This window comes from Gambusia affinis, linkage group LG17 (genome assembly GCF_019740435.1).
Source record: "Gambusia affinis linkage group LG17, SWU_Gaff_1.0, whole genome shotgun sequence".
Classification (NCBI taxonomy): Eukaryota; Metazoa; Chordata; class Actinopteri; order Cyprinodontiformes; family Poeciliidae; genus Gambusia; species Gambusia affinis.
In genome coordinates this window covers 2,982,223-3,007,216 of record NC_057884.1, presented here as the reverse complement: position 1 = coordinate 3,007,216, position 24,994 = coordinate 2,982,223, and the positions used below count along the sequence as shown (strand labels likewise).

At 40.7% G+C, this 24,994-nt stretch overlaps 2 protein-coding genes across 6 annotated transcripts in view; both read left to right on the top strand.

Moving 5' to 3' along the window:
- The first annotated feature begins 876 nt into the window (after positions 1 to 876).
- Positions 877 to 9,340, top strand: LOC122819683 (sialidase-3-like). Its single transcript, XM_044096598.1, has 3 exons — positions 877 to 895; positions 7,511 to 7,713; positions 7,834 to 9,340. The coding sequence occupies exons 1-3, from the start codon at positions 892 to 894 to the stop codon at positions 8,728 to 8,730; spliced, it is 1,104 nt and encodes a 367-aa protein (XP_043952533.1). The 5' UTR covers positions 877 to 891; the 3' UTR covers positions 8,731 to 9,340.
- Positions 9,341 to 14,737: 5,397 nt separating this feature from the next.
- rasgrf2a (Ras protein-specific guanine nucleotide-releasing factor 2a) overlaps positions 14,738 to 24,994 on the top strand; it is a 36,687-nt gene continuing 26,430 nt past the window's right edge. For all 5 annotated transcript variants that reach the window (XM_044095997.1, XM_044095993.1, XM_044095994.1 and 2 more), the window contains exon 1: positions 14,738 to 15,437. In XM_044095997.1, coding sequence (XP_043951932.1) covers positions 15,159 to 15,437 — 279 coding nt within the window. In that variant the 5' untranslated portion in view covers positions 14,738 to 15,158. The remainder of the gene's footprint in view (positions 15,438 to 24,994) is intronic.

The following is a 24,994-nucleotide window of genomic DNA, read 5'->3' as shown; positions in this document are numbered from 1 at the left end:
AGGTCAAGGAAATGTTGCAAAATCCCACAAAGTTGATCTATTCATGTTATTGTGAAGTTCCTTGAGTTAAGATATTAATCATTCAGAGGATCATTCTGGTGTCAGCGGCTGTCAGCGCGAGTTGCCACACAGCTCGAAGCCCCGGTACCACTTGGTACCGGATGGTATCACCTGTTGACTGTTTGCTCTGCTTCTCCTTAACGTTTCTACCAGGCGGGTTAAAGCCGCTTCTGACGGGATCTGGGCTGGAGGTTCGCGGCTGTCGGATGTGTGCTGGAAGTCTAATGTGTAGATAGTGAAAATGATTGGTGAGAGCCCTTACAAAAAAATCCCATGTGAATCACATGTGATTTTACCACAAAACGTTCCAAAATCACACGTATTCATGGGCTTTCACATGTGATTCACATCACTCACATGTGAAATTTGTGTGATCCACATTTGATCACATGTGATTTTCATGGAATTTTTTTTGTAAGGGAGTACAGTGCCCTGTGGTGCTCCAGTGTTGCTGACCACCAGATCAGACACCCTGTCCTTCAGTCTCAAACTGTGGTTGTTTTGTGAGGTAGTCTTAGATGCAGGTGATTGTTGAAGCCTCCACTTGTGTCTTCTGGAGTTTCTGACAAAGATAATCTGGCTGAATTGTGTTAGTAGCACTGGAGAAATCAAAGAACAGGATCCTCACAGTGCAGCATACTTTGTCCAGACAGTGGGTTTGTTGAACAAGGTGTATGATGGCGTCTTCAACTCCATCTCCATGGTGATAAACAAACTGCAGCGGGTTTTGACATGAGCTTGTCTGTTAATTCATTTGGTTCAGCAGGAGTCTCTCCAGGACCTTCATGATGTGGGACGTCAGGACAACAAGTCTGTAATCATTGATGACTGATGGGTGAGTTTTCTTTGGCACTGGAATCAGGAAGAAGGATTTCTACAACAATAAAACCTTCTCTTGGGTTACGTCAAGGTCAAGGAAATGTTGCAAAATTCCACAAAGTTGCTCTATTCATGTTATTGTGAAGTTCCTTGAGTTAAGATATTAATCATTCAGAGGATCATTCTGGTGTCAGCGGCTGTCAGCGCGAGTTGCCACACAGCTCGAAGCCCCGGTACCACTTGGTACCGGATGGTACCACCTGTTGACTGTTTGCTCTGCTTCTCCTTAACGTTTCTACCAGGCGGGTTAAAGCCGCTTCTGACGGGATCTGGGCTGGAGGTTCGCGGCTGTAAGTAGAAGTTACTGCAGAACCTCAAGTCTTAAAGGAAGATTCGGCCCATTTAGAATTCACAAAATAAACATCAGAGAAAATATTGTAGCAATAATTAGAACCGCAGCAAAAAGCCAAACATGCCACAATGAAATGAATCGAAATGTCTCTGAAGCATGGACGGACTGACAGGGGCCACCGGGGGATTCCAGGTAGATTCCAGGTAGATTCCAGGTAGATTCCAGGTAGATTCCAGTGATGCGCATCCCAGCGGCTGTTCATGCAGGACCGGTCCAAGGTAATATGGGGCCTTAGACAGAACCTCCCTCCCCCCAGAACCCGTCCTATTAAGAACCTCAGCATCACTAACATGTATAAATATTGATAAGGTGAATCTGTGAGAGGGAGACCAGGTTTATTGGCCGAGTTTAAAATCAATCACTGATTATTGGTTATTTGCTGTGATGTACTTGTGAATAAACCTAATTCAAACACAAGGATTACACCATATTGTAGCCATGGTAACACAACAATCAAACTATCAAGATGATTCTTTAAACTTTTACAAAGTAAACTTCCTAATTAAATCCTAAATGTACTATTTATTTCTCTCAGCTGAATGCATTAAATGAAATATAATAACATTGTCATTCTCTATAAATGATGCTACTGTCGTGATCTGTGTTTTTTGGGTTTATTTTGAAGTTTCCTGTGTGTCTGAGTCTCTGTGTTGTCCTGTCTCCCCGTGATTAGTCCCCAGGTGTGTCTCGTTCCCTGATTACCCTCTTGTGTATTTAGTGTCACCTGTGTGTGTCTGTCTTCGTCGGATCCTCAGTCAGTCAATGTACGTCTTCGCAGTCTGTAACGTCTCAGTTTAGAGTTGACTGTTAAGTCCTCGTTCGTCCCTGTCGCTACCTGTGGGGAGCATTAGCCTTCCGCTCCGTCAGTGCTGCCAGGTCTGAGAACTGTGTTTTGTTTATTTTGTTATCATAGAGTTGACTGTTAAGTCCTCGCTTTTCCCTGTCGCTACCTGTTGGGAGCTTTAGCCGTCCGCTCCGTCAGTGCTGCCAGGTTTGTGGACTGTTTTCTGTTCATTTATTTATCAATAAAACTCCTGCATCTCACCTCATCTGGGTTCCGCTGCGTTTACCTCACCGCCTCAACACACCACCTTATGACAGCTACAGGTTTAGATCTATGTTCTGTGTTACAATTAAACCCCTAGAAATGGTTTAATTGTGTTACAAATGGTTTAATTGTGTTACAATTAAACCATTTCTAGGGGCCCCTGAGTGTCTGGAGGCCCCTGAATGGCCCCTACCAGCAGCTACTGAGTTTTCTTTATCTTGATATTCCAGTCTTATAATTCTAGGTCTCAGAGTTGCTAACATAAATCAGTCTGCATCCAGGTTGTTCTAGAAGTTAAATAGATATCATTGGGGCTTAATTAGTAAAATGCCAGCAATTTTGCTTATTTCATAACTTCATAACCAGAGACTTTCTGTCCTCTGATCTGTTTAACAGCTACAGTCTCAAATCAACTCAGACCTCCAGGACTGTCAGCAGCAGAAACAAAAACTTTATACCTGTTGGGGAAAATATAGACTAGATTTGCTTTGCATTTCCCTGCATGATGGCAATGATGTAGTAGGATCCAGTTAGATTATTGATTAATATGTGTTGTTGCTATGTTGTTGTACAGTGTCTTTGTTCAATGTGCCCCTTTTTTAAATTTGAGCCCCTGCCCCTCCAAAGGTCTCTGCACGGCCCTGTTTTGCATCATATCTTCAGCTTGTAATTTGAAATGACCTCCAGCCAAGAGCTCAGCCACATAAACTGAAAAGTGATAAAACTTCTATTTCTCTATAAAGTGCAGGACTTGAAGTATAAAACACAAAAGGCCCTCTTCAAGCTTTCTGCTTGGTGTCTTTTAGGCTGTTAAATACTCATCTCATGACTCATTAAATAGTCATCGATGACTGACTGGTGAGTTTTCTTCGGTACCAGAGCCAGGGAGAAGGACTTGTATAAATCCCCTCTGTAGAGAACTTTGTGCTGTCAGGAAGGGTAAAATAAAAGTTATAACCTTTTCTGACTGATGTAGTATTTGTCAGAGAATAGTTGCTGTACAGTAAGAAGCTGTTTAGGAGTGTAGAAAAGATCTGGCAGCCTGACCAGAGTGAAAAATAACATTCTTGACTCACGGAAGCAGGAAGAGAAAACAAATTTTTGTGAAACTCCAGGACGTTCGATTAAAACCAAGTTCTTGACAGGACATGTCACCAGGTCCACATTCTGTTCATCAAGTGTTCAAAGGTCTGTTTGCTCAATCTCAACAACTAAAGAGGCCATTGTGCATCTCAAGCAGGTTTAAGCAGTTTGCCTTCTTCCTGCATCAGCTTGTATAATCTATAATCTTCTCATTCAACAGTCGTAACTAAAATGAAGAATGCTTTCTGTCCAAGCAATAAAAATCAAAACTATATCAGACTGTGCAGATATTGATCTACTCTACTTCCTCCATTGTTGGCTTCTACAGATCTGTTAATTCTTTTTATATTTTTGAAAATTTTGTTTATTTCAGGGACTTTATCAGTAAGTGAAACACATTATATAGATTAATTGCACGCCTTCACTCAAAAAAAAACCCTCTTTGGGTTAACATAAAAAATCAAGGAAAGGATTTCCACCTGATTATTTTTGCTTTATTTCAGCACTATGTAATTCTGTTACTCCAATTCAAATCAAATGTGTTAGTTCAGCTTAATTTATTAATAAATTAAGATCAGCATAAGTTCAAATTATTCCAATTTAAAGCAAATGTGTTGGCTCAACTTAACTTTTAAGGTTGATTCAACTCATTTACTGTAGTTGGACCCAATGTAATTTAATAGAGCCAGCCCAACTAATTTGCAATGTTTTGATCCAAATAATTGACTTTACTTGATTAAGATGAAAGCAAATTTAGTTGAAACCTCGTTATGTTACAGTGATACCTTCACACTACTTAATTAAGTTGATCCAACTCATGAAAATTAAGTTAGCTCAACAAACACGCTTCATGCTGAAAGAAAGCTATTTAATGGTGTGAAAATACTTTCCATGATTTAATTATGTTAATTCAAAGACTTTATTTTTTTTAAGTTAGATTACATTAAGTGTTTGAAGACAGCAGTGGGTGAAAGGGTAGAAAGAACACTGAACAATTAGAAACAGTACAACAGAACTGTATTTTCAAAATTTTTATCCATTTTCTTTTACATGAGCAGTGCAGGCACTTTACTACAAAATATATTAACTGTTGCACTTTGACAACAGATTTGAGCATGCATTTAAGCTAGTTTAAATGAATAGTTTAAACAAAACCTTTAAAGTAAGTGTTTAATTAGTAACAAGAAACTTCAAAATAGTTCAGCCTACCGCACACTAAAAAAATTTACAGTAACTTACTGGTAGCAGGATTGCCAGCCAGCTACTGTAATTTTTACAGTAACATTAAGATAATCTTTTGACAGTAGCCTTACTGTAATTCAATTCCAATTTTACTATGATTTTTTTAGTTTGACTGTGATTTTATTGCGGGTTTTCCTGTAATTGTTATTACTATTTCTGTAATTTGTTTAGTTTAACTGTAATTTCTTTTAAATAGCAGAGTAATTATATAACATGGTTACTGTGATTTCATCACATTTTTATCATAATAAAATTACAGTAGTCCTGTGATAGAGTTACAAAAAGTTGTCATTCTACAGTAGGCCATGAAACTGCACACTATGCTAGCTTTTAAAAGTTTAAATGTAACCTTGTAACTTAATTTACCAAACTCTCAAAAAAATAATATTTTCCTAATAAAACAAAATACATGTATATTTTAAAATCACTTGATTTTATTGCCAATTTAAATCTGACAAACTAAAGCAAAACAAAATATTAATTAATAATATAATATTTTGCAACCAAAATACTTTGCACTGTAACACAAAATGTACACCTTGCTTCTAGCACAGGTTTATTTTCCATTTTCACTGAAATGCAGTAAAAGTGGAAAATATTACCATGATTGTAATATGACTGTAATCAATCATATTACCATGATTGGTTACAATCATGGTAATATGTCATTGAATACAATGAATTAAATAATCTTTAATAAAACAAAAGTACCCAAATGTCAAAGTTTCCAAACTGCATTTATGTCAGTTAAAGACAGACAGGATGAAAAGGAAAGATTTCGTGGACAGACACTCTCTCTGACCTTCCTTCATTGTAGCTGTCCTCCTGTCTGTCTATTAGAAATAGACAGGACAGATACAGAGAGACGGTAGAGAAGAAGACAGACAAAGAGAAAGATGGAGTACGAGAACTGATTGTGTGTAAATGTGTAATTTTACCATTTTAAAAGTTCCACTGGTAGTCCAGGAAGGAGGAGAATGGAGACACACAGGTTCACTGCTGTGTTTTGCATAAGTCGTCCTGTTGGTTGATGTCACTTTTCCAGTTGCAGCTTTTGTTCTTCTTTCTTTGTTGAGGCCTATGAATCACCTACAAACAGATGGGAGACAGTTCAAAACTACCCGTTTTTTTTTTTTTTAAGTACATTATACGTTTTTAGATTAGATGCCCATGAACTACCAAATATGTTTTGTAAAGGCATTACTGAAATAATTCTCTTAGTTCTCGCCTATGAAACAATAATCTAGGTGCCAAAAGGAGCTGCTGGACCCGCTTGTGCCCTTGATGCTGTTTCAGATATAGATTTCCTGAAAAATAACAAAGTTCAGTGATATTAGTTTTAATTTTAACTTAATACTCAGGTACACAGAGACATTTCTGTAGACAGATACATTCTGATGTCTCTATCTGTACACCTAAGGTTGGCAGACAGTGAGATGACAACATCTCACTGTGTCTTCCATCCATTACATTCCAGTGAGACACAGACAATTGGAGTATATGGGGCAGTGAGAGAGGTGAGGGGTCGGTCTTGTCACCTTCCACCCAAGATGCCGCCCTGGGTGGTCGCCCATGGCAGAATCCGGCACTGGCTGATTAATTGCAATTAATCACTATGCCTAACTTTGTAAGCTTGAAATATAAATATGCACACAGCTGTGCAAACCCCTCTTGCTGCACGCCAACAATTTAAAATCCAAGCAATTATCTTGGAATTGTAATCTCCCATATTTAATAGCAAGAGAAATTTACTGCACTATACATGCATAGGTACCAAACTTGTTCAGGAGCCAAGTGATAGATAAGACCTATTTATTAGATCTATTTTAATTTCTAGTTCTTGGATGCTCCACTCTTTTATGATGTCGCCAAGGGCAACATGAAGCCCATATCAAACATACACATTCTCAAAAAATGTTTTGTCTCAAACCAACCATGTCTGAAGATTCTTAGTTTTTCAGGTTTTCACATTCAGGAAGGTTTATAGAAAGTCAGTTTGTTTTAAACGTTGGTTTTGAAATGTTCCTCTATATTCATTTCCTGTGATGAGGCGGTTCTCTATTGTCTTCATCCAGCCGGTGAAGACCAGTGTAATTCGTGAACGTGAAACTGTGGGCTAGTAAACTAGATGTGGTTAAAAACCCAACACAAGAAAGTTGAAACTGTTCAACTCTTGTTGCCGTCTGCAGTCGCAGGAAAAATATTTCGCTGTTCGTAGCTCCCCGTGTCGTGTGTAACGTGTTGCTGTGAACTAGATAACACTCCGTGGGAGAGAGGCTCTGATGTCAAACTAGATGGTTCGATTGATCTGCGTTATGTAATATTAACACATTAAAATGTTCAGGTTAACGTTGACAGTCCTATGTGCACAAGTTATTAAAGCACGCTAGTGTTGGCAGTGGGATGATGATGTGGATAAACCTGACACTGTTTGTGAAAAATTGCTGGAAATTAAAGCTAAAACATTAAGTTTTGTCATTCCCACGTTTCAGTACAGATAGAAAAAAATTCAAAACTTGCAGGACCAGTCGGCCATATTGTCAGGTTGTTGGCTAAATTTCAACTTCCTCAATATTTGATCCTTTGTCTATTATCTGTTTTGACACATATTGTCAGGTTGTTGGCTAAATTTCAACTTCCTCAATATTTGATCCTTTGTCTATTATCTGTTTTGACACGATCTGATCCTATCTGATTTCTTCTTTTCTTTCTTGCCTCAGCTCCTCCCTCCAATCTTGCAGATATAAATAATTCCCAAAATGAGCAGCAAGCAGACTGTTACTTCTTCAACACAGGAACAGATTTTCTTACTGTTTTGGTTGTGTAACCATTTTTCTCTCCCACAGCATCCATGGGCAACATTGCAACCGTCTTTCAGTCAGGGAAAGGAGAAGAGTTCAGGTATCCTGCTCTGTACTACAACGACAATGAGGAAAAACTTTTTGCCTTTGCAGAGAAGCGGACAACCGCAACAGATGCTACCTCAATGCTGGTCATGAGGACAGGAATAGTGGACACTAATGACGCCACTAAAATGAAGGAAGTGAAGGTAATTATGTAAAGCAAATACTCTATTTCAACAGAGTGTTACCTAAGACATATTAAATATGATACATATGCCATATGCATTGTTTCACTTTAGTTCCTGTGAATATTTTTTCTGTTTCAGATGTTTGAGGCTGAAGAAGTAGTAGGAGTAACAAAAATAAACAACTCTACATATCGTCCGATGAACCCCTGTGTTGTGTATGAAAAAAACACAGAGACACTGTTCCTTTTCTTCATCTATGTCAATGAGACAGAGCAGTGGCAGCTTCGGCATCACCAGAACGTGGCCCGTCTGTGCTACATCACAAAGAAGATAAATGACGACAAGTGGAGTGAATTCACTGATGTGACCAACGTGCTGCCTACTAAAGGCTGGTCTACGTTTGCTGTTGGTCCGGGCCACGGCATTCAAACTGAGAAGGGCAGAATGATTGTTCCAGCTTATGCTTACAAAAAGGAAAATAACATTCCACATTCATTCTACATTTATAGTGATGATAACGGAAGCACATGGCAATATGGCATGATGCTGGATAAACCATCAGGAGAATGTCAGATGGCTGAGGTTTCTGATGGCTTGATCTACTGCAATGCTCGCAGTCAGGGAGTCTATCGAGTACAAGCACAGATTGATAAAAGTGGTTTCCACTCAAAAACATCTGTTACACCCCTTGTGGAAACAGGTGAAGGCTGTCATGGGAGTGTGGTTTCCTTCCCAGATCAGTTTGGAGAACCAAACACCAAGTGGCTACTTTATTCTCATCCAACAAATCAAAGTGAAAGACTTGATTTGGGAATTTATCTGAACAACTCCCCACAAAATTCAGATGAAAACTGTAGTGGAGAGTGGAGCCAACCCTGGATCATTAACCCTGGACCCAGTGGTTACTCTGACCTGACCTACATTGAAGGTGGCTTGTTTGCATGTCTGATGGAGCGTGGAGAGAAAACTTATACTGAAGAGATAGTATTTCAGGTGTTCAGCTATGATGACATCCAGAAAGCCATCAAAGGATAAATGTGACTTTAAAAAATGTCTCATTTTTATTCCACCAAAAAAATTCTTTGCAGTGTATTTACTCAAGTTTGCTTACAATATATTTTCAAATGTAGGTCATATAAATACAATCAGGAGTTTCATTTTTCAGATTACAAAGTACCTTTTGAAGACAACAACCTTTAAGCAGGTATCAAACAACTTTTGACGAATCCCAAATTTCTGCATTAAAAAGTTTTCTTTTTTTGATCTGTTATATTATAATCTTGTTTTTATTAGATGTAAGCAGGAAATCAGCATGATTAACAGAAAAATTATGACTCAAATGCTAAAAACATTATATTTTACCTTCTACAATAATGTATGTAAACAAGTCTCCATAGTTACTTTGTCTTCATTTGGTTCTTTTCAGTTTGGTTTCATTGTATGGGTTATATTTTACTCTATGTAGTTTTATTTTTGTTTTATCTTGAAATATCTGTTTTTAAGTGAATCCTTATCTAATGACAATTTCTATCATGTTTGGGACGTACAACAAAATCAAGCTATCTATCTTGAAAACATCAGTGTGTGTGTAATCTATGATATGATTAATTAATTAAGTTACTGAAATAAATGAACTTTTCAATTATACTCTATTGTTTGTCTTCATTTTCTCTGGTTGATCAATAATCTCAAATATTTAAATATTTACATTAACTTAAGATTCCAACTGCATATTTTTTAATTCAACTTCATATAAAATATGTATCCACTCAGTCCTATGGAACAAGGGAGATGTAAAATCAAACAAATAAATTCTAATTTCTCTTTTGAATTTACAAAACAATTGTTAAACATCCATACCAAAAGTATCCGTTTGGTTGCCAAACACTGAGCAGCAAAATGAAGTAAAAGTTATTAGGGCTCCTTACCAACAGGGGGCCCTCCACAGTTTATTTATTTATATTTTGTTTTTAGCAGTAAAAATTTGATGTTCTCACTCCCAGACCAAAAAACACACATCTATATGAAATGGTTCCTTCCTGCTTGGAGCTTGATGGTGTTCAGCAGCAGTCAGTAAAAAACAAGAACGACTGTGGCTGTTACTATGCTGCTAAGAAAAATGATAAAATCAGGTTTTCAAATAAATAAATAAATAAAAATAAAAAATAGAGAGAGGGAAAGAGAGAAAAAGGCAACAGTGTCAATTTATAACCCAGTTTTTCTCAGAGAGGTGGTTAGACTGTGTGAGATTATCAACCATTTAGCTTAGTTAGCTTAGCCACAGACTGTTTACCTCCTTTTCACTAGCATTTAATGAATTAAGGAAAAAAATTACCAAGATATTCATATATATAACTTGTCCCTGTACCTTTTACCACTTAACAACAGACGAGTCGGTCAGCAGCATTTCTACTCCCTCCTGACCTGTCCTCTACTGAGTGAAATTAAAGCTGCAGTATGTAACTTTTATTTGCATATTTGTTAAAACTGTCATTATGTTGTGACATTATTGCACTTTGGACTATCTCAGATACAGACACTGTGGCATTAAAAGATGATCTTGTTAACTGTAACCTGAAAGTGTTTCAAAATTCTTGGTCACAATTTTGTGAATCAGTGTCTTCAAGGTTTATTCATCATCAAACTACATGCTGCAAGAGCAAAATTATTCAAAAATAATAATAAAAAGAAAAAAATTGTGTCATGACTATGACTGCATCTTTCATTGTGTTTTTTAATTAATTTTTTTTTACTTACAAGTATTTAGTTGAGGAGGCCTTTTTTTAAAAATCTCTTCCCAGATAGCACCATTAATCATCATCATACATTAGCAGAAAAGACACAAAAAACTTGTCTAAAAACATTTTTCAATGTATCACATATATTGTTCATATTATATTTACTTGTCACTCACTAATTTACCAAATGTAAAACATTTGTTGTACTTTGACCTTCATCATGAGTGTGGATGAGTTAATTAAAACACAGGCAACACAAAGTAGTTTAAAGAAAAGGACCATTGCCCCATCTACTGGCCAACTTGCAAAAACGTTTCTTTGTGTCAGTTCTAAGCAGCACAGTAGATTGTTTTCATAGTCTTTGAACGTTCCCATTTTATTTTTACAATCTAACCTTTACCTTTAGTGTATTGGATTTACCAAGACCAACACCAAGCAACATATAACAGTGGAGTGAAGGGAAATAATATTCTTACATTAAATCTATTAAATTTATGCCATAAAAAGTATTGTTTAAATTCCTGCCAACAGACTGTGAAAGTTTGGTCAGATGAGATAAAAGTACACCAAGCTTTGAAAAACTATGAAGTTTAGGAAAAAGAATCCATGGTTTAAAAGAAAAGAATTTTTTTTTTAAAGAGGCAGTTTTCTGTAAAATCAACTTTTTTGTACTTTACGTCATGTTGTAATTTTTATCCCTCATCAGAAACTTAGCTGGATTGTTGGTTTGATTCTTTTATACATGTTTGAGAAATCGTTTAATCTTCATGGCAACCAATCAGCTGTGCAAAACACCTGAGTGGACATAGTCCCGCCTTAGAGACACAGCTCCTCCTTTGAGCTGTAGTTTCCAAGCATCCATGCTTCCACCTCACAAAGCAGCCCTCGTCCACGACTTGCACACTCAGCTCCTTCAGACTAGTCACCTGCAATTAGCAAACACCTGGTGAAACGGTGCATCTGCTGAGCTCATTATAGGAGCTACTTCTCAGTGAAACGTTGGTAAAAATGTTGTTAAAGGGTTAATAGAGGAGCCATGTTGTGATGACTTCCTGAAGGTGGAGTTTCAGAAAGAGCAGGTGTACCTTTAAAGTACAGAGTTTAAAGTAAATCCTGCCTTTGTTCAATACTTTTAGAACCATCTGATGTTTCTGTTGTTATAGTTGCTGTAGGTTTTACTAGCATTGCACATCTACAGACATTCTTACCCGTTCTTCTTTGCAAAAATATTGGACAGAGTGTGTCTGTGAACACCAATTTTCAGGACCTGCCAAAGATTCTTGATTTTAGGTGTGAACTTTGAGTGGGCCAATGTAACACATACATTGTTTTGACCTAAAAACCCTATTTTGTCACTGACTGTATGTTACAGGTTGTTGTTCTGCTGTAAGATGAAACTCAGAAACACTCTCAAGTCTTCTGCACATTCTTCCTTATGTTTACTGGGTCTAATTGGTCTAGTAGCAAACTACATACAGGACTTGTTATTGTTTTCAAAAATGACTTTCTTCTTGTCACTCCAGATGTTTGGAGTGCACATCCTGCCCACCAATTCCTCCATCTGAGCTGTAGATCTCTGATGCTCCTTTAGAGTTATCATGGGCTTCTTGGCTGATTCTCTCTCCTTTGTGACCAGTCAGTTTTAGAAGGGCAGCCATGTTTTAGTAGGTCTGCAGCTTTGCAAAACCATTATTATATTCAGATATTGAAAGATATATAACCCAAACCCACTTTAAACTTACAATTTCCTTCTTGACCTATCTGCTGAGTTTGCTGGTCTTTGTGACGTTGGTATGACGATCTGTTCTAAACATCCCTGAAATGCAGTATAGGAGTATTTGCATTACTTTGTTGTTGCCCATACTGGTGATTATATCACCAGCAGACAAAAACAACTGGTTCATTATGACTCCTGGAGTCATCTCCTTGTTTTATTCTAACAACAAAATTCAAACAAAACACAATTGATCAAGCTGGTTCTAAAACACCAATGTGGCCATTTCTGCTGGAAAATCTGAAAGATTTCAATTGCGTATGCTTTACTGTCATTTTTGTAATTTGATTTTAGCATGTAATTTTATCTTATGGTGAAAATAACAATCATATAAAAGTACATCTTCAACATGATTACATCGGTACACAAGAGGAACGCAAGGTATTAGCTTAGCTCAGAAACATACTTATATAAAGGAGACATGAATGATCTCATTCTGTGTCTTTACACACACAGACAGTTTTTCTATTTTTGCGGGGACTTTGCATTGACGTCCATTCATTTTTCATTCATTTCTATTGCCCAATCCTCACCCTTACTCTAAACCCAGCCACCAGTACATGCCTAAATCTAAACCTGATATCAACTAATTTCTTAATACTTTAGTCCTAAACATAACCCCTGACCTCCAAGCAGCACCTCTTCTGATGGGATACTGACTTTAGGACCCATAAGGAGCAGTCGGTCCCCACAACGTAGTTTTTGTCTGGTCCTCACATTGTATCAAAAACAAGGCCACACACACCCACGCACACACACACAGAGGCCTTTACTGATGCACTACAACATCTGTTTGTGCTTTCAGGCTGAATGGGAGTTTCAAAACAAACACCCATCTTCTGATGCATATCACCTCTTTGCAAAAATAGAAACTTCTGCTTTTACCCTCTTCACTTATGTGTGTGTAAGTGTGTGTGAACGTTTCAGAAACAACACAATAAAAGCATGACCTCACTGTATTTTAAATCAACCTAAAAAAAAAGGAGATGGCTTTATGAATAGCTGCCCTGCTAGGAGTGATCAGTAAGCTTCCAATTCAATTGTCACACTGTTTCTCTTAAAGCATTCTCCTTTGTAGAAATTTTATAGTTAGCTGGTATTGCTATATGTTAAATTTGCATCATTACAAAATAAAAAAATGAAACCTGTGTGCATGAAATTATTTGCATGTAAAACCATGCTAATGTCTATTTATGCACAGTTTCTCTCCATGCCTGTAACAGTGCATGTAGATGAATGAACCGATGAGGCTCCGACCATAGAACTATGCAAACAAGAATAAGCCTCCACTTCGGTCCAATCAGGAAAGTCCAAGTTCTGCTGCAGACAAAGGAGGAACTTCTTTATTAGAGTATTTTATTTTGAGTTTTATACCCTGTAGCAAGTGGAAAATAAAGTAAAATGCTGGCATCTGATACACATAGAGGTTTACTGTGGCTGGAAAAAAAAGACAAAATAGAGTCAGCAACTTAAACAATTGTTGTGTTTGCAATCCACCAATGAGGACGTTTTCCTCATGGAGAGGTGGGTGTGTATACCCTGTGCAGCATCAGCTGTGTAGTCCTGTTATATACAGAAACAAATGTAAATTGCAGGAAATACACAGTATCTTGATTTATTTATTTTTTTTAACATGCTTCAATTATGGTGAAAGTGTAAACTGGCTGCCAGATGGTTTTTGACCTTTCTGATGTTAAATCTAATCCTCTTAATTTATGAAAGTATATTTGTATCTGCTCACAGGATTTGCATTCTGCCAGGGAAACATTACCAACAACTGGAAAAACTCGTTTTCTGGAAAACAATTCTGTTAACTGACTCTCAAACAAGGATTTTTGTAAATTGTTCACACATATCCCCGTCGTGTCTATTATTACTGGCAAACGTACAAGTTGTGTGGATGTAAATAATGTTTGCCTTTTTAAAAGCTGTTTTATTATTACTATCAAACGGACAAAGGTAGTGAGTGTTGCTTTTTATACATACAAATTTTGTAGCCACAGCTAATTTGCAACCTGTGGACCTAGCTAGGCATGAAGGCTTAAAACATATACAAACCTATACAGAGGTGACAATTACTAAGAAATATCTGAGAGTATTAGTTTATAATATTTTACTAAACTAACAAAACTAAGTCGTCTACATCGACTATAGACAATAATAATAATAATAATAATAATAATAATAATAATAATAATAATAATAATAATAATAATAATAATAATAATAATAATAATAATAATAATCCAGGTTCCTTTAACCTTCCCTGACAGATACATCAGCAGCATCCTAGTGGGATGTAGCCATCACTGAAACACCTGCGCCTCCCCACTTCAAACGTCTCTGCTTCGCTTTCACCGCTCACGCGCTCCAGTGCTCCTGCGCTCTCGGATCGACAGTGGGGCTCGCGCGCTGCACTCCTGCGAAGTGATGCGAAACGGTCAGCGGCGCGCGGAGCGGGGCGGTACCGACCTGTCTCTTTAAGTGCGTCTCAAAGCCGATTACCGCTGATCTCCGTTGTGATTCTGTTTTCACCGTCTGTTCCTCTGACTGTCTCTGTTTTCATATTTCTGCCGGCGAGTGTCAATCTTTGTCCTTTTTTGTGGATTCTTTTCTATATATATATATATATATATTTTTTTTTACATTACTTTGGCGCGCTAACCGGCGCAACTCCTCTCTAAAGTTTCGTGGGATGCAAAGGCAGAGTGAGTGTTGCTGTAGTTACTGTGTGAGCTGACTCCGAGAGCCCGCATTAAAGCTGCCGAGCGGCGGACGTTCCAACTTTTTATATCATGGTAAGCCCGGATTACCTTCTCCAACAGACTGAGACATTAACCGCCTTCCCTCTGGCATCAGTCCGCTAAAAATAACCACAGCAGCAGCATATCTGAAGATGCGCCGCGATGTGATGGCCTCTCCCTGAAGTTTAAATAAAGAGCCCTTATAAAATGCAGAAGAGCGTGCGGTACAACGAGGGCCACGCGCTCTATCTGTCGGTGGTGGCGCGAAAAGAGGGCTCGAAGCGGGGCTACCTGAGCAAGAAGACCACGGAGAACAGCCGCTGGACCGAGAAGTACTTCGCCCTGTACCAGAACGTGCTCTTCTACTTTGAGAACGACCAGAGCGCGAGGCCCTCCGGAATTTACCTGCTGGAAGGATGCACGTGCGAGCGGGCACCTGCGCCCAAGGTGTCCGCCATCAGCAAGGAGCCCATGGAGAAACAGCAGGTGCGTGACAAGCATGCGGGGAATAATTAGAAGCTTTGTTTCAAGTCAGCCTCCGGTTAACTGGGATTAGATTTTTACACCACAATGAAAGCAGTGCCAAAAATATTCCGTTCACATCATAAAGTGAAAGATAAAGGAATATTTTATATGAAAAGTTCCATAAAATAACGGAATATTTAATGATTAAATACAACTGTTTTGCACTCTTTGTGACTCTTTACATCTTAAAGGTTATTAACCTCTGGATGTATGAAGATATTTTCACCTGATTTCATTGTCAACTTAATCTTTAACAAGAGCTGTCGATAATTAAATTTAAAAAAATGAAAGATTGAAAAACATCTGTTTGATATTACACGCTTCTCCTGAATCCCCAATGGGGCGAGAGGCACGCAGCATCCTGGTCAGGTCTCACACACGACAAGCTACCATGCACACGCGCCTAGAGCAGTTAGCCTAACGTTGTTATTTTTGAATTTGCCGTAGAAATAAACCTCACATACACGGGGAAATATGCAAACTCCATGCAGAGAGGCCTTCCTGCTGCAAGGGAACGGTGCCAACAACTGCGCCACCCTACAACATTCTTTATTACATTATTATTAAAAACTAAGTACATTTTAAGCTGATAAATTGGGTCATAAATACAAAAGATTGAATGTTAGTGTGGACTGCAGCTGATATTTTGAAAACAAGTCAAAGCATTTTACATTGTATGTTATAATGTACTGTAAACCAAAACAGTGGGGAAAATAAGTAGTTGAGACACATGGATTAAAATCCTCCTGCACATGCTAGGAAATGTCTGACTTCTGGAATTATAAACAAAGGTTTCTGTACCAAATATTAAGTTCTGTTGTTGGATTTTATCAGGTACTTACAGCAGTGTGAAAGACTGTCCCCTTCCTGATTTCCTTTTTTTTTTTTGCACAGAAATTCAACCATTACTGGTATGAGTGAACATCATATCAATGATGTTCAACAGCATTAGTGTGATGTTTAACATCATACCAATCTAAATATCAGTCAAAAAACAACACAAGTAATCTCAAAACTCAGATTTTAAATTAAGACATTAGGAGAGAAAAACAATCCAAACTGTGTGGGAAAGGCATTTTTTTTTTGGCATTTTTTTGGCAAGAAAAGTTTGAAAATTAAATACATTTTTTCACCACTGCACTTCATGCAATAAAACGCAAATTATTGATTTAAAAAAAATATCAGACAAGGCTATTTTCTAGATTGTTTTTTAGATTTTCTCTCCCAGTTGAGATTTAATTTCAATTAAAATTACAGACCTCTCCAATCTTAGCAAGCTCCAAAATAAAAATAGAAAATCGGCGACATATCAAATACTTATTTTCCCCACTGTACGACCTAAAACTGGGGAAAACAGGGAAAGCATTGCTTACATGTACCGTGCTATGAATGATTGAAGTTATATCTCCTCAAGCTTATATTATTTGTTAATCACTGCAGATATGAAGCGACATTACGACAAACATAATGTGTAAATTAAAATATTTTATTCGTTCTGTGAAAGCAGACGGCTAAGAACTGCTAAGGAACTGAATCAGTAGCTTGATTATTTTTCTGGTGTGTAAAGTGTGATTACAAAATAAAGGCTTGTGGGAGTTGACATTGATTTTCTGCTGAAACGTTTCACAGCAGCTGTTTATTATCTTAACAGATGCACGACTGGGGAGTTTCTGACGGCTGTGCAGAAGAATGATGCGGCATTAGGGTTGTTGTAGAAGAGGACAGTGATAGTTTTTGTTCACGAATTTGTTTGTCGGAGCACATAAAGACTGCACACTGTATATCGGTCTAAAAGGTAAACTTGCTAACTGACTAAACTCTACAGCAGCAGGCAGGCGGTGCCAGAGATGACCGATTAGATCCGTAATTTCCCCTTTGCAAATTCACAGGTTTTTGTTTTTGTTTTTGTTTTTACTTTACTTTAGTGCTTCTGCTAAGTCTACAACGAGGACAAACTTGGCTTCTGTTTTAGATAGTTTATATTTTTAGTTCCAGCAGCCCATATGGAGTTGATGCCACTTTTAAAACCATGACCACCTTTAGAACGTAGACTTTAAACCCTTGCTTTAGGATTCTGCAGCGGTCTGCGTTACAGTGATGTTGTCCTGACGTGAAGCACATCCAGACTGATGGTGGACAAGCTTACTGACGGAGCTTTGTTTGATCTCCACCTAATGAGGCGCCTTGTCAGCAGGCTGAGTTTAAGATGAATGTTTTTGATGAAGCAATATTAAAGTCAGACAAAAGATCTAAGAACATCAAAGCCTCTGTGCTCAGTTGATTACTCAGCTCTTTTGATGTCCACTCTGCTCTCCACATCTCTGCTTGTGTCTTTATTTATACTGTGTCCTGCATGTATGGAGTTTTACTTACAATGTTGATTTTCAAGGTTGAAAATCTTATGCATAGTCAAAGTCTGGACCTAAATCGGATTAATATGCTTTGTTGGAAACCTAAACATGTTGTCCAAGACTGAAACCTCTCCATTGTGGAGAGGTTTCAGTCAGGAAAAACAGTTCTGCAGAGAAGAGCAAGCCAAAATTTCTCCACAGTGTTGAAAAAAAATCAAATTTCATAATTGCGGTGCTTCCATTTAATAAGAAATTCTCCATGAATGAGCTTGTTTACGCAATAAGTCCTTAAGAAACACGCTGCACCATCATTCTGTTGTGTTCTTTGTCTTTTCCGCACGTGGCAACATCCAGTGGTTGATCACGTGTGTTGATCATATGACTCGAAAAAAGTGTTTCCATTGCAGTTTTGCGCAAAACACTTATTATTTCAATATGACCGAAAAACCATCTCATCATTGGAAAAAAACTTTATATTGAAATTTTTTAATTTTTCTTTTTAAAATTGGTGTGTTTTCGTTAAGCAAATCTATTTCCGACATTCCAGTTTCACAATAATTGACAAATTAGCTTATGCTGCCTTGTGATGGACTTTACAGAATGTACCTTGTCTCACTCAGTGATTGCTGGGGGTCCCCACGCATGATCCTGCAACGATAAGCGGCTACATGTATGGATGGATGCATCACTTGAAAACTGTGTACTCAAGTTGTCTTCGTGCCACATTCAAATTGGTGCCTACAGCCATGAAGAACTGAACTACAGGGAACAAAGAGACTGATATAAGACTGAACAATTAATCTCACAATGCACCACATTAACCCACCTTCAGTTTATTTGAAAGAGGAGAAGCGTCACTGCATGAATGTGTGACATAAAGGAAGTTGTCGGTTTTTAGTTCAAAGATGTGTAGCGCCTTGCTGTTCCAAAAACTGGACTTAAACCCTTAATCTAAACCTTAGCAGGATTGTATTTATAAACAATAACTGAGCCTGAACTATTTGACTATTATTCCCCTGATAGTCAAGTGAAGCTCCAACTTGGATATTTTGATCTAAATGACTAGTTTTCTTATTAATTGCCTTCGACAATTATTCACAGCGAAACCGGACCTGTTGCTGTACTGCAGATCTGTAATGTCGTCCCCAAACAATCACACAAAAAACTGAAGAAATGTATAAGGGAGCAAACACCTTACACCACTGTACACAAACGGGGTAACTCATAAAACTGGGAACGCATTTCTCAGGGTGTTTTCCATTGTTCTTAAAATAAATTTGTAATCCCTTTAGTGGGATCTGTCTTGGTAGCCCTGGATCCTGTAGCAGCACGTTCCAAGTCGAAGCATCAGGACAGGATCTTTTATTCCACCTTACCTGTGTACTTGCAAAGTGTACAATGATGGTTAAGTCAAGTCCAGTTCATTTATATAGCTGATTTAAGCAAATCAAGCAGTTCAACATGCTTTGGTTGCTAAAAACATAATGTAAAAAACAAACAGAAAATATTACAATGAAGTGGCAAAATAAAAAGAAGATGCAATCCAGATCAGAATAAATTTATGTTCCACTTCTTATTAATTAAAAGGCAACAAATGGGGTTTTACCGTTGATTTAGAGGAACTCAGTGTTTCTGTGATGTTTACATTGTACCCTGTGTTTCTTGTTCAGCCAATCCAAGTCACACCCCTCATTTCCGTTATTCCTCGCACCTGTGTTTCTCCCTAATTGTCTCCCTTCTTAAACCTCCCTCAGTCACAACCAAGCTGCCAGATTATCGAACGCTTTCAGCTAGTAGTTTTCCAGCACTCTTACCTCGCCCTTATAATCACGACCACGCCTTGTTCCTCGGACCTGTCCCTTTTGCCTCGCCCTTGTCGGACTATTACTGATTGCCTTTCTGGATCTCGACCCACGCCTGTTACTGTAACTCCGCTCTCGCCCACTCCCACGGATTCTGTTCTCTGTCCCGATCGTGTATGACCTCCGCCCGTCTGACTAGGATTCAGGATCTGGATTTGGTTCGTCTGCTTCCCCCACAAGTTGGCACGCTGCCCTGCATCAGCGCTTCCCTCCCCAGGCACTTCGTCCCGAGCTCTGCGTCAGCGCAGCATCTGCTCCACTCCTTGTTCCTCAGCCGATCCCCACATTTACTGAACGCCAGGTTAGTGTTTCCCTTCACACATACGCTAACTGATCCCTTTGTTGCTATTTCTCCGGTCATCAACCTCTCCTTTTCGCCCCCCCTTCGCAGTGCTGCAGCTGACGATCCTGTGCCCGGTTCAAGCTGCCTTTTAATAAATATCAGATTTACTGCTCACTCCTGTGTCGTGGCTGAATTTCTGGGTCCCTCTAGTGTACCATTACAGTATAATCTGGCCACTATGGACCCATCGCACGCACAGGAATGGCGCGCTACAGTAGAGAAATCCATTATTAAATTGGAAGCTAATATGGAGGAAATGATGTCTATGCTGTCAAAGTTGACAAACCCACAGCGCCTCCTAGTGCCTCGGCTGCCCACGACAAGCTCCTCCTCAGCTGGTGCGGTTACCTCTTCCGCAGGAGCCCCGTCTTTCCCCCCCTGAGGTTTTCTGTGGTGAGCCTAGCCAATGTCGGCCCTTTATTACCCAGTGTGAGATTCATTTTGAGCTTCAGCCCAGCTCTTTTCCCTCTGAGCGAGCTAAGGTTGCTTACATGATTTCTTTACTATCTGGCAAAGCTAAGATTTGGGGTACGGCTGAATGGCAGAAAGACTCGCTCATCTGTTACAGTTTTGATGATTTCTCCAAGGAATTAACGCGTGTTTTTGATCCTTGCCTCCCTGAGAGAGAGGCAGCTCGAGGGCTCTGGAGAATAAAACAGGGTATTAATGAATATATCATTGACTTTCATACCCTTTCTGCTGACAGTGATTGGAATGATGAAGCCTTGTGTGATGCCTTTTACCAAGGTCTGAGCGAAAGCATTAAAGATGAACTCTCAACTCGTGACCCCCCTAAGGATCTGGCTGACCTCGAAACCATGGCATCACGGATCGATCAACGGATGCATGAAAGAAGGCTAGAGAAGGCTTCCGACCGACTATACCCGACTACATCCTTGGGAGTCCCCTCCCGGCTCACAATGAGGTCATCGTTGCCCAAACCACCTTCCTTTCCCTCCCAGGACCAACCAGAACCTATGCAGATTGGTCGTTCCAGGCTGACACCCGAGGAGAGGAGCGCAGGCTCAAGAAGGGCCTTTGTTTCTACTGTGGCAGTGATGACCATCAACTTCGGCAATGTCCCTCCAAGAGGTTAGTTCCTTCAGTCTGTAGCGCTCTACTTAACCAACATACAACTACTAAATCTTCATTAATTACCATCAATGCGCAGATTTCTATGTGTGGTCGCTCCCACTCCTTAGCAGCTTTTGTTGATTCTGGAGCCGACACTGAATTTATGGATGCGGAGTTAGCCCGCTCACTCAATTTGAAATTAAGAGAAAGTACTCGGAAGACTGAGGTCCAGGCTATTGACGGTCATGTTTTACACCAGGTCAAGCTGGAGACAGAGCCAGTCCGACTGATCGTGGGAGGGAACCATCAGGAATCCATCTCTTTTCTCATCATCAACTCTCCTAACCTTCCGTTAATTCTTGGTGCCACCTGGTTGAGACTACATAACCCACATATTGACTGGGTCCATGGTTTGGTCCTTGGATGGAGCACTCATTGCCTGTCCACCTGTCTTCAAGCTGCTAATCATCCAGGGCCAGTTCCCTTGGATTCCCCAGTTCAGGACCCTGACCTTTCAGGGATCCCCAAGGACTACCATGACCTTAAGGAGGTTTTCAGTAAACATCGTGCCACTTCTCTGCCTCCACACCGCCCCTATGATTGTGCCATTAACCTGCTTCCTGGCACCTGCCCACCCAAGGGTCGTCTATTTTCACTCTCAGTCCCTGAAGACCAAGCCATGCGAGACTATATAAAGGAGGCCCTCCAAGCAGGAATCATTCGTCCTTCCTCATCCCCTGCTGGTGCAGGATTTTTCTTTGTAGGAAAGAAGGATGGTTCACTTCGCCCTGCATCGACTACAGAGGACTCAATGACATCACCATCAAGAATCAGTTATCCCTCCCACTCACAGACACTGCATTTGAACGCATCCAAGGCTCTACCATCTTTACTAAATTAGACCTAAGGAATGCGTATCATCTGGTGCGATTCGGGAGGGAGATGAGTGGAAAACTGCCTTCAACACCCCTACTGGGCATTATGAATATTTAGTGATGCCATTTGGGTTGACTAATGCACCAGCAGTCTTCCAGGCCCTTGTGAATGATGTTCTTAGGGACATGATTGGTCTTTATGTCTTTGTCTATCTAGATGACATCCTGGTTTCTCTAAGGATCTACCCTCACACATCAACCATGTCCGTTCAGTGCTTCTTCGTTTACTACAGAATAACCTGTTTGTTAAACCTGAGAAGTGTGAATTTCATGTGTCCCAGACTTCCTTCTTAGGCTTTCTAGTCTCCCCAACCAGCTATCCATGGAGGACCGCAAGGTTTCCGCTGTGCTGAATTGGCCTACCCTCAAGACCGTAAGCAACTCCAGCGGTTCCTGGGTTTTGCTAATTTCTATAGGCGGTTCATTAATTACAGTTCTATTGCCTCACCCCTTCATGCTCTAACCTCTCCCAAGTCTCGTTTTCAGTGGAACCCTAATGCGGAAAAGGCTTTTCAAAGACTTAAACACCTGTTCTCCACTGCACCAGTTCTCCATTCTCCTGACCTGAATAGACAGTTCATTGTGGAGGTCGACGCATCGGAGTCTGGTGTTGGCGCAATCCTTAGCCAGAGGTATGAGGATGATAAGGTTCATCCATGCGCCTTCTTTTCTAGAAGCCTCTCCTCTGCTGAGTGCAACTATGACGGGGACCGAGAATTGCTGGCAGTTAAACTAGCGTTGGAGGAATGGAGACATTGGCTAGAAGGAGCTAAGGAACCCTTCCTAGTGTGGACTGACCACAAGAACCTCCAGTACCTCAAGTCAGCTAAAAGACTCAACACCAGGCAAGCCAGGTGGGCCCTCTTTTTCTCTCGTTTTGTATTCACTTTGTCCTACAGGCCTGGCTCCAAAATGTGAAGCCTGATGCATTGTCCTGGATTCATGAACCCCTGAACGAACCAGTGACTTGTTCAGAAGAATTTATCCTTCCAAAGTCTGTTCGGCTGGCGGTAACTCGGCTAGAGGTTGAGAATCGGGTCAGGGAGGCCAACCAACTGCAACGGCCCCCCCCAGGCTGTCCTCCCCAAAGCCTCTTCGTACCTGACAATCTTATCCCTGAGGTACTAAAGCTTTGCCATGTATCTAAATTGTTTTGCCACCCTGGTGTAGTCAAAACTCTAAGAGTGGTCCAGTCACGCTTCTGGTGGAGGAACATGGGAAAGGATGTCAAAGAGTTTGTCTCTGCCTGCGGGTCTGCTCTCAGGCTAAACCTGCTCGCCGACCCCCAGCAGGGCTTCTTCACCCTCTACCTGTTCCCCACCGGCCTTGGTCGCATATTTCGATGGATTTCATCACAGGATTACCCACCTCAAACAGGTACACTACCATACTCACGATAGTCGATCGCTTCTCCAAAATGACACACTTGGTTCCCCTTGTGAAATTGCCCTCCTCTAAGGAATTAGGTGAGATCCTCACTAGAGAGGTGTTCAGACTTCATGGGCTTCCCAGGGACATTGTCTCTGACCGTGGCCCTCAATTCTCTCGTTTTTGGAAAGAGTTTTGTAAGGAGCTGGGGATCCAGGTGAGCCTCTCCTCAGGTTTAGATCCACAGACGGAGGGGCAATCTGAGCGGCTTGATCCGGAAGTGGAGATCAAGCTGCATGCTCTGTGAACAGGATCCAACCAAGTGGGCACAGAACTTGCCCTGGGTAGAGCATGCCATCAATTCCCTTCCCTCCAGTGCCACTGGGTTGTCTCCCTTTCACACTGTTTATGGTTTCCAGCCCCTGTTTTTTCCTTGCAGGAGCGGTCGGCCATGGTTCCCTCTGCCCATGCCTCAGCGAGGTGCCTCAGGGTGTGGAGAAAGGCCCGCAGGGCTCTCTTAACTACGTCTGCCATGTATTCCAGGTCAGCAAACCGACACAGGATCCCGGCTCCTGCTTACCTTGTAGGTCAAAGGGTGTGGCTGTCAACCAAGGACCTTCCCCTTCGGGTGGAGAACAAGAAATTGGCGCCACGTTTTGTCGGACCGTTCCCCATCTCCAAGGTGGTGAATCCTGTGGCCGTCCGCCTCCAGCTGCCTTCTTCTCTGAAGGTCCATCCCACTTTCCATGTCTCACGCATCAAGCCTGTTGCCACTTCCAGATTCATGCCCTCCTCCAAACCCCCTCCTCCCGCCCGGTTCTTTGCTGGGGGTCCCGTCTACACTGTGAGGCGTCTTCTCCGATCCAGAAGGTGGGGCCGTGCCACCCATTACCTGGTGGACTGGGAAGGTTATGGGCCGGAGGAGCGCTCATGGGTTCCTTCCCGCCACATTGTGGACAAAACCCTTATCAGGGATTTCCATCGTGATCACCCCGACCAGCCTGGTGGTCCTTCAGGGGCCGGACCTTGAGGAGGGGGTACTGTGATGTTTACATTGTACCCTGTGTTTCTTGTTCAGCCAATCCAAGTCACACCCCTCATTTCCGTTATTCCTCGCACCTGTGTTTCTCCCTAATTGTCTCCCTTCTTAAACCTCCCTCAGTCACAACCAAGCTGCCAGATTATCGAACGCTTTCAGCTAGTAGTTTTCCAGCACTCTTACCTCGCCCTTATAATCACGACCACGCCTTGTTCCTCGGACCTGTCCTTTGCCTCGCCCTTGTCGGACTATTACTGATTGCCTTTCTGGATCTCGACCCACGCCTGTTACTGTAACTCCGCTCTCGCCCACTCCCACGGATTCTGTTCTCTGTCCCGATCGTGTATGACCTCCGCCCGTCTGACTAGGATTCAGGATCTGGATTTGGTTCGTCTGCTTCCCCCACAAGTTGGCACGCTGCCCTGCATCAGCGCTTCCCTCCCCAGGCACTTCGTCCCGAGCTCTGCGTCAGCGCAGCATCTGCTCCACTCCTTGTTCCTCAGCCGATCCCCACATTTACTGAACGCCAGGTTAGTGTTTCCCTTC